The sequence below is a fragment of the Hydra viridissima genome, unplaced genomic scaffold (assembly GCF_058129835.1).
Source record: "Hydra viridissima isolate aposymbiotic clone 2 unplaced genomic scaffold, HvirCarnegie_v1 scaffold_4, whole genome shotgun sequence".
NCBI lineage: Eukaryota > Metazoa > Cnidaria > Hydrozoa > Anthoathecata > Hydridae > Hydra > Hydra viridissima.
In genome coordinates this window covers 13498992-13509095 of record NW_028324303.1, presented here as the reverse complement: position 1 = coordinate 13509095, position 10104 = coordinate 13498992, and the positions used below count along the sequence as shown (strand labels likewise).

Genomic DNA, 10104 nt, shown 5'->3' with positions numbered 1-10104 from the left:
AAGTGTTGGGTTCCAAGATAATGCGTATATTGTAGACAAAAAAATACGCCATTTATAAGTACTTTAAATACGAGGTTTGATGTTTCCTTGTCGTAAAATCTTTCATAAAACTTATACAAAAACGTTTTGCATGCCTGTTATCAAATACGCATTCAAAGTTTGCGCTCAAAATAATTTGTTTTTAAAACATCTTAACCTACTCTAAATGCGTATCTAATACGCATTATATATGTTTTTGTGCCGACTAAGTTCTGTTCTTCTCATAATAGCTACTAAAGGATGTCGAGATCCTTCTGATATGTTTTGCTATGTCTATGGATATTATATTGGCAAAAAGCAGGTATTACAGAAGATCGTGAAAGGTAACATATCATGGATAGTGTACGAAAAATATTTTGGAATGCCAATGGGTTATCAGGATAAACCATGGGCCCCTCATGTGATATGTTGAACCTGTCGAACTACTCTAGCAGAATGGTTACGAGGTAGAAAAAAGGCAATGCCTTTTGTCGTTTCCAGAGATGGAGAGAGTAGAAGAACCATCACGATGACTGTTACTTTTGTATGATTGATATTACGAAGTACAGAAAAGCTAAAGGAAGACAAGGTCTTCAATTTCCAGACATACCATCATCGACAGCACCTGTCTCACATGATGACAGCCTACCAGTACCGCAACCACCACAAAACGTAAGTATAATTTTCATCATACTCTCCATTTAATTTAATTAAACATTAAGTACTTACTATGCATTTATTTTTTAATGAAATTTTGAATGCTACTGTTATTTATGACTATTCTGAAGTTGCTATATGTTGTTTTTTCGTTCTTTTACGAAGGAAGATACAATGAATATTTCATCTCAAGAGTCAGCAAGTAACAGTAGCGAAGACATGAAGAAAGCTTTTGTACCAATAACGACTTTTCAGGCTCACTTTCCAAATCAGAGTGAGCTAGATGATTTAAACAGAGATTTAGGTCTTCCTAATGGAATGGAATCAACTATGGCAGGACATGTGTGTTCCGGAAACGCCATAAAGAGTTTGAAATTTACTATGACTTGTGTAATGATCTGTTATGATAAAGATGTGACTGGTTTGTTTACTTCTCTTAGACTCGAGCATGATCCTGCACAATGGCGACAGTTCATAGATAGCTCAAAACCGAATCTCAAACCAGTGTTGCTCCCCAATGGATATAAATACCCATCTTTGCCTCTTGCACACTCGGTACAGAAGAAAGAAGACTTTAATAATCTCGAAGAACTTCTTGAAAAAATAATTACTCTTAATTCAAGTCAGATGTTTGCGCTGATGCTAGCTTTAAGATGCTAGCTTTCTTGCTTGGTTTGCAAGGGGGATACACAAAGTATTCATTTTTCCTTTGCTTATGGGGCAGCAGGGCTAATGATGATCATTACAAGAAAGTTAGTTGGTCCCCACGAGTGGAACTACAACCAGGATTATTTAACTTTTTTAAGCAGCCTCTAGTAGATTCTAATAAAGTTTTATTACCTCACTTCATATCAAGCTAGGATTGGTAAAACAGTTTGTAAAAGCCTTAGATTTTGGAGGAGAAGTTTTAACGAGAAATTCGTCTCATGTTTCCAAAGCTATCTGAGGCAAAGATCAAAGGTGGTATATTCATTCGACTCCAAATAAAAACAATGTTGAAGTCAGAGAAACTCGAAAAAGCGATGACTAAAGTTGAAAAACAAGCTTGGTGTGCATTCCGTGATGTAGTTCGTAGATTCCTAGGAAATCGCAAGGACCCTAATTACAAGCGACTGGTTGCAAACCTTATTGAAAAATGTATTTTTGAGTGATTTTTCAAAGATATAAGATTTTCAGTCCTTTGAGCTTCAGCTTTTGTTCCACGACACAAGCTTATATAATACAGCAGATGCAGCAGCATAATCATTTTTCGGCAAATAAATCCGAGAACAAACATTTAGATGAACCCGCGTTTAGGAATGCGAGCACATGTTTTCTCTTCACCAGTTTCCTATAGAGTTTGAAAATGTTTTCACAATTTTTGTTTTACAAAATATTTAAGTTTTTTTTTCGAGATCATGAGAATGTTGAATATGAGCTGTATATATTAATTGCATATCTGTTGCTTAATGAAAAATGTGGTGAGATATTGATGAATAACAAAATCTAAACAGAAACTTATGTTTGAAAAAATTTGTAATTACTTTCGAAAGGATATTTTAGGCATAAGTAATATACGAGATGAAATGATAAAAGAACAGTTTACAACATATGTATTATTTCTACTATTCAAACTGTAGTTTGTGTTGCACGCAAACACACACACATTTGTGTAGTGACGTTTCAAGGCTCAAAATTGAATTTTGTCCAGGTATCACATATGCATAGAAAATTTTAAAAAACAAATGAATTTTCAATAAGGCTATTGTTTTGATCTTAATTTCACCTAGCCAGTATGTTTCGAAACACCAGAGCAAATCAACTAAGAGGTATTATTAATATCAGAAATGAGTAATGACAGATGTTTTTACAGCGTGTTTTATCGTTATTGCACCCTTAAGAAATAAATAGTTTAGAAACATCAAAAAACAAAAGTCATTTTGATAAACTTGAAATCGGAGATATTCATCTTCTAGTTAAATTAAGTTGTATTAACATATTTTTAAAATTTGTTAAAAGACTTACGTGTATTTAACTGTGATAATGCATTCTATATGGTATTAGCCTCATAAAATGTAGAAAAAAACACAGCAACAAGAATTCTATAAAATTTTATACAATGGTAGTAGCCATAAAACCCAAAAAACAAAAATGTAGAAAGTCTTTACATAAATCATGAAGTCTTTTAAAAAATTTTTAGTTGGTTTAAGACAGTTTAAGTTTAATTACTTTGAATTAAGCATGGGAATTTCGGCCTTCGAAATCGACGAAATTAAACGAAATTCGTGTTTCAATTTCGTATCGAAATTTATATTGAATTTCGAAAGACGAAATTTTTAAACATTACAAATTCACGAATTTCGAAATTAAAACTTATGTTTAATTTCGTGTCAATTTCGTTACTTTCAATGACCCGAAATTATACGAAATTTTTTCGCGAAATTAAACAATCCAAAAAATCGAAATTTCGTTCTCAATTTCGATCCGAAATTGAAACACGAATTTCGTTTAATTTCGTCGATTTCGAAGGCCGAAATTCCCATGCTTACTTTGAATAAGGGTTCAATACCATGATGACTGGTTTATGATGACTGATTTGTATAATTCATATTATATAAATGCGAAGTCAAAAATTATTACCCCATAGAATTTCATAAAAGCTGAGGAAAACAAAAGTAATTTTAATAAAAAAAAATAAACTAAACAAATCTATTTTTAACCTAATGGCCAAAAGCAATTTTTCGTTAAAGAAATCTAAAACTTTATGCAACAACTCAGTGTTAAAAATGAACTGCGCAGAGGAATCAAATGTAAAACAATCAAATTTGTCAAAATATCTTTTGTAAAAGTCTTAAAAAGTAAACTAAATTTAATAATAAAAACGAATTCATAAAGTGCTATTAACTTTTACTACTTTAGGTAAAAATTTCTAGTACATTGATGATAGTAAAAACAAGAAAAATTGGTAAAATTCTTTAGGAGGTAAAAACTATTCTAAAAAAATATTTTTGCTATAACAAAAAGCCACATGTTAGTTTTTTTACTTTAGCATTTTTAAAAAAGCAGGTAAGAATCTTTACACGTTTCTGATGTAAATTTATTAACTTTGGGGATTGAAGCAGTGTTTACTAAGACAAACATTTTAAAAAATGTTTTCAGAAGTTATGCTTAAATGTCTCTCTGTGAGATTAAGAAAAAAAAAAAAAAACACAAAAAAGTGGAAAATATAAAGATGAATTTAAAGCAAAAAACGATGGATAAGTAGATGGATAGATCCAATATGCATTTTTCTTCAGATTTTTTAGTTAATAAATAAATTAAAAAATGGCGTTTGTGGTATAAAAAAATTTTTTTCACTTAATTTGAAATTAAATAATTTGTTTGTTATGAATTAAAAAAATAACAAAATACATCTCTGAATAAAGGAATGTCTTTTTTTCTAGCTTATTTATTATAAAACCAGTAAAGTGCAGTCAACAACTAATAAAATCAATGTTAGTAAAGAAAATTTTTGAAGCCATATTAGATTCTTAAATTTATTTTTCAAATTTCACATTAAAATCTGTTGAATAAAGCAAAAAACTAGTTATATATATGTGTGTGTGTGTGTGTGTGTGTGTGTGTGTGTGTGTGTGTGTGTGTGTGTGTATATCACGCGTTTGTTTATCAGATAGTGATAGTAATAAATATTGTATTACTAAAGAAATGCTAATTATAATTATTTCGACGACACAAGCTTATACAATACAGCAGATGCAGCAGCATAATCATTTTTCGGCAAATAAATCCGAGAACAAACATTTAGATGAACCCACGTTTAGGAATGCAAGCACATGTTTTCTCTTTACCAGTTTCCTATAAAGCTTGAAAATGTTTTCACAATTTTTGTTTTACAAAATATTTTAAGTTCTTTTTTTGAGATCATGAGAATGTTGAATATGAGCTGTATATATTAATTGCATATCTGTTGCTTAATGAAAAATATGGTAAGATATTAATGAATAACAAAATCTAAACAGAAGCTTACGTTTGAAAAAATTTGTAATTACTTCCGAAAGGATATTGTAGGCATAAGTAATATACGAGATGAAATGATAAAGAACGTTTTACAATATATGTATTAAAAAATCATCCAAATCAATTAAGAGACAAGACGGCAGCATATATGGGTTCTTGCTTTTAAAAACCGCGAAGTGTTAAATGCCCGTACACAAAACTTCACACGTACATGAAAATTAAACGTTTGTATCTATTCTCTACCAAAATTTAAAAAACTTTACTCGTCTGGAGTCCATCAAAATGTGTCTTCATGTCTTAAACTCTAACGTATGGTTCAAAATAAGAAGAGCTAAAAGCATTTTTCTAAAAACGGTGTTACTGGCTCACATACCCGATACTTTCTGCCATTTTAATAAATCTTTTCGGTTTTTTGTAACAACTGGGCTATAGCAGTTCGAGCACAAATTACTGTGCACATTTCTGATTACTTTAGTTAAAACAGCCAGATTACTTTAAGCTTTCTGAAGTTTTCGGCGTCTCGTGTATTGTCATGGATTAGTGAGACGTACTTTATCTTTTCTCTTATCGCCGTTCCATTTCTTTGTAACCTTCAGAAATCTCTTTTAATCCCTTTTTTTTTTTCTTCTCTTTTTGTGATCTTTACAACTTCACTTGAATGATTTAGGAACTGGTACCAAAATAGTTATGTTACATAAGTTGTGTCATGTTGCATAACATTAGTCTTAACGAAATTAGAAATGTTCTATTAATAGCATACTTTTTTCTAATGCAAAAAAAAAAACTGTGCTCATTGCTCATATTTTAAACAAATTTTCTCTCATTTTTATTACATCAGAAGTATTTTTACTGGATTGCAAAAATTTCTCTCATTTTAGAATCTTAAAATCTTACTGTATCAAAAACTTTGAATCTAAATAAATTCAGTTTTTTTTTCAAGGTTCAGATGAAAATTTTTATAATTTCTTTGGTGAAAAATTTAAGTTCGTTTTCAATAGATATGAAAGAAGTAGCTTGTTTAAAGAATCTCCAAAAATGGGGCTCATGAAAATGGTCACATTATGTTGCTCTTTTGGGAGTTGCAATGCCGAACTGAGCTCAAGTAAAGTTTTTGTTTAATTTTAATTGAATTTTGCATAGTAACTAAAAAAAACTAATATTCGCTTCAAAATTTAGCCGAGCGGAGTTCTATTGTTTAGAAAATACTTTCAACTGTTTTCAGCTGCCTAACAAAAACGCTGTAACTATGGGCTTGATATTCTCTGATTTTAAAATACAATAAAACTCTCTTAAATATTCTATGAATTTATAGTACTTTAAAACAGCTAATTTATTATACAATAAAATTCATGCGTCACTTTTTCTGACGCCTAAATATTTTTAATACACAATATTGTCGGGCTAGAAATCGAAATTCCCTACTCTGTGGTTGAAAACTCAAGTGTGAAGTTCAACAAGTAAACAGCTTATTTATAATTTAGCTTATAGTAGGACTGAAAACAAAAAGGTGAAAATGGTTTCATTTAAATTAAGCCAATCAAATCGTAGATAAAATGAAAAGGTTGTGATATATTTAATACTTCAACGGAGTTTTTCCTATTCATTAAACATTTTATTTTCCTAGAAGTAGATTGAATTCCCCCTCTATGGAATTTGGGTGTACAGGTAATAATATTATTTTTAAGTTTATACCTGATGAATTTTAACAATGGGGAAACAAAAAAACTTTTCAGTAATTTTTTTGTATACTACTCTTTTCCGTAGTAACCAAAAATCGAATTACTCTTTGCTTGCGCATGACGCATGGCGCAGCATAAAAGTAATGAAACAGGACAACTGCTTCTGTCGCACTCTTCATTAGTTATGGTAACTGTTGTTCGTTTATCTTTGTATATTTTATAAAACTTATATAAATTAATAAAGTTTTCTCTTTAACAGTAAACTAATTTTTAATAGTAAACTGAAACAACAAATGTATTTGTATATAAGGTAGTTATTTGGCGGTTGTCATTTGAAATTTGAAAAATTAATTTATAAAGGATTGTAATTTAGGTAATATGTAAAAAGTGAAAGAAGTATGGATGACTTATGACGAGAGATCTAAAAAGAAATGCTTACAATCTGCTGAGCCGCATAATATAAGTTAGAGTAATTAATATAAAAAATCTAACAGCAAATAATATTTAGCCTAATACTAAAAACTGGTGAAATTCAAAAGCGCTAAATCTTATATATTCAGGGGACTTTTGTATTATCCAATGACTTAGAATTTATAAAAAAATCCGTTGATCAATAGATTTTGTTAAATATTTACTTTGATGTAAATTTTTTCATTTAAGTTCCAGTCATACTTACAAGGTATTTTTCCTAATGCCATAATAACTCAGGATAAAAAATGGAGATTTTGAGATTTTAAAGTTGAGTAAATAACTTCTTTCCCATTTTTTATGGGTAACTCTTTTAAAAATTTCCTACTTGATTCAAAACAAAGTTTATTGAATAGACAGAAGATGCGATTGCAGTTTTTCTCCAAATACTCCTCAGTTATTTTCAATTATATATATTAACTTGATGTCTAACTTCACAAAAATTCCGTAAAAAAATGTAAAGAAAGTTTTTAAAGTTTTAAATGCCGGTAGCCATTTTATTTAAACTAAAAATAATACATTTTTGCTTTGCTTTGATTTATCATTGCGTCATTTCAGGCTGGCAAAACAAACCTTGGCCAATAATAATATATATAAACTAGATATCTAACTCGCACTTTCGCAGTGAGGCAAATTTTTTGCCAGCCCTTTTAAAACTTATTTCACTTTTTCTTTCGGAATTTTTGTGAAGTTGGCCTGGGTTGGCAAAAACTTTGCTTCACTGCAGAATTGCGAGTTACATATCTAGTTAATATATATCACAATGATATATTATATATACTAGATGTCTAACTTGCGGGATTTTATTGGACAAAAAGTGAAGCCGCTTTTTTTGTTTACAAATTGAATCCGCCATTTGTAATAAGGGCAAAAACTATATCCGCCATTTGTAATAAGGGCAAAAACTATATCCGACGTGCGAAATAAAAGTTGTAAATGCACGTTTTTGCCCGAATTAGAAATGGCTCCCACGGCTTCACATTTCGGATCGAAGTTAGACATCTAGTATATATAATATATCATTGATATATCATTGGTTATTTCTTCATAACCTTTTGTTCATCTCCGTCCGGATTGAAAACCGCAAGTGCCAAAGCTCTATGTAATTTAGCACGAAGTTTCGTAAACAAACCTCGCGCGCGAACTTTTACGAAATTATTATATATTTCCGTCAAGATATTTCAACAAATAAATTAAATGAAATTTGAACTTTATAAAGAAATTATACATGCACTAGACTCAAAAAATATGAAGGAATCTTTGAATTTTCTAAAACTGCAATTCTCCGAAATTTCAGAAGGAACGCTAATAAGTATATATAGTCAATATTATCATAATAAGGTTAAAAAAAATTGCCATAAACATTTGCGCAATGCTGAGAAATATTTCAGGCAATACTGTTCTAGTGTCTCTCATCAAGATCCTCAAGGTTTTCTTTACAGGCAAGCTTTAGAACAAAACTATCCTCCGTCTTTATATGCACGTATTATTTTGGAACAATTTTATAAATACAATTTGAAGAAAGAAGTATCGAAAAGTTTCTTGACCAAGCAAATGAAAGAGCCTAAGCAAATCTGTGATGAGCTTTTATCTAGAGAAGTAGAAATATGCAATCAGGAAGATGATATATATGGACCAACTGCTGAAAGAATAAAGCATGAGACCGGTCTTAAGTATGAAAAAATAGTATCTGATTTTTTACATAAACAAAATATACCATATGCACATGAAGAAACTTTGCGCAAAGAGGGGTATGATAAAACACCTGATTTTAAGTTAGTTCTTCCTATTAGTTTTAATAATTATGTGATAAATTGGATTGAATGCAAAGCTTTGTTTGGTGCAGAAGATTCACATAAGAACTACCTAGAAAATCAATTTTGGAGTTATACAAATCGATTTGGTCCTGGTTTAGTAATTTATTGGTTTGGATTTATTGATGAGCTTAATATAAACGCTGAGCGGGGAATTATATTAACAGATGCTCTTCCTAAAAATATTATTACACTGGAAAGACTACTAGATGATGAGGAGAAACATTTTTATCTATCATTTTAGTTTGCTATTAATGTATTTATTTCTTTTTTATATGCAGAGCAGTTTGAAATTTTTAGAAAGAAAACAAACTTTTGCTTAATATATTTTCTCTCTAATATAGTTATTTTAAAAACCTTTTGATTTAAACAAATTTTTTATTAACTTCTATAATAATGTAAATTTCTATAACAATATAAATTTCTGTAGTAATATAAAAACAGAATAACTTAGGTTGATTTTTAAAATTAAACTCCCAAATAAATTTAAATGTCACCAACATTGTGAATGTGTGATCCAACTTATTTATGCTGAGAAATATTTTAAGAATAAATTAAATGGTATCTGATAAAAATTTGAATAGCCTTGCTCATCTAAAGGTTTTTAGTTTTAAAAATGTTATGTGTTGTGATTTAACTTTAACTTCTTTATGTAAATATGTCTTTATTTAAATAAGCAAGTGAAAGTTGTTGCAACAATTATGTCACAATACATAACACTTTTACCAATTTTTTTTTTTTTTTTTTTGTTAATTGTTATTTATAGGTTAATAGCTTACTATGTCACGAAAAAGTAAAAAGATTCAATGTTGTGCAAACCCCATGTTTCTATTATGGCTTGAAGAGTGGCAGAAAGAAGCTGAAGAGCGTGGATTGAACTCAAAATGGACATATTCTAAGGTAGTTTCAGTTATTTAAAAAAGGTAACAATTTTTAAGTTTCAGCAAAAAAAAAAAAAAAATTTATGTTATTACAAATATAGTTTTTCAGTCATTTTAATTTATTACATTTTAACAATTAAAAATTTTATCAATGAAAACTATAACTTTTGAATGTTGATAATAATGATGTATAAATATTATTAGTATGATATTAATAATGTTATAAAATGATACAAATGTTGTAAACTATTGTAAATATTATTGTTAAAGCTTAACCTCTATCATGGTTTCTTAACCTCTATCACTGTTCCCTATTTTTCTTTTACTTTTTAAAATTTTTTTTTTACTGGACAATAATGGAGAAAATTGGCACAGTAAGTATCTGGAGTAACTAAAGTTACTTAATATATCGGTGTAAGTAACTTTTTCACAGAAAATCAGTAATTCAACTCTACTTATAAGAAAAAGATTATTAAATATTAAATAAAAAAAAGGGACTTATTTCTTACTTCTTTTTCAAGCTAATCTGGTTTTAAATCCTTACAGCAAAAAAAAAAAAAAAAGAAAACAGAGGGTTTTCCAAAAAATTGA

At 29.3% G+C, this 10104-nt stretch overlaps 3 protein-coding genes across 9 annotated transcripts in view; all 3 read left to right on the top strand.

The window, feature by feature from the left end:
• The first annotated feature begins 439 nt into the window (after nt 1–439).
• On the top strand, nt 440–1335 carry LOC149889997 (uncharacterized). The gene is made up of 2 exons (XM_090085208.1): nt 440–690; nt 841–1335. Exons 1-2 carry the CDS (start codon nt 565–567, stop codon nt 1333–1335), a joined length of 621 nt encoding a protein of 206 aa, XP_089941334.1. The 5' UTR covers nt 440–564.
• Nucleotides 1336–6096: 4761 nt separating this feature from the next.
• Nucleotides 6097–10104, top strand: part of LOC145182875 (structure-specific endonuclease subunit MUS81-like) — a 23703-nt gene continuing 19695 nt past the window's right edge. For 5 of the 7 annotated variants that reach the window (XR_016452227.1, XR_016452229.1, XR_016452228.1 and 2 more), the window contains exons 1-3: nt 6215–6336; nt 6436–6537; nt 9399–9532. Coding sequence is in view for 2 of the 7 variants with exons in the window: in XM_090086438.1 (XP_089942564.1) it covers nt 9413–9532 (120 nt within the window). In the remaining 5 variants the exon portion in view is untranslated. Of the gene's footprint in view, nt 6179–6214; nt 6337–6435; nt 6538–9398; nt 9533–10104 lie in introns of those variants that run through there. The other 2 variants (XM_090086438.1, XM_090086439.1) reach the window with 2 other exon arrangements.
• On the top strand, nt 7888–8976 carry LOC149889996 (CDAN1-interacting nuclease 1-like). Its single transcript, XM_090086462.1, has one exon. It carries the CDS (start codon nt 8016–8018, stop codon nt 8874–8876), a length of 861 nt encoding a protein of 286 aa, XP_089942588.1. The 5' UTR covers nt 7888–8015; the 3' UTR covers nt 8877–8976.

What these genes read in the sequence shown, in the direction of transcription:
- LOC149889996 (XM_090086462.1), top strand. Translation starts at nt 8,016, where the DNA reads ATGAAATTTGAACTTTATAAAGAAATTATACATGCACTAGACTCAAAA.
- LOC149889997 (XM_090085208.1), top strand. Translation starts at nt 565, where the DNA reads ATGATTGATATTACGAAGTACAGAAAAGCTAAAGGAAGACAAGGTCTT. An exon ending in TACCGCAACCACCACAAAAC is followed by an intron (nt 691 to 840) that starts GTAAGTATAATT and finishes TCTTTTACGAAG; the next exon opens with GAAGATACAATGAATATTTC.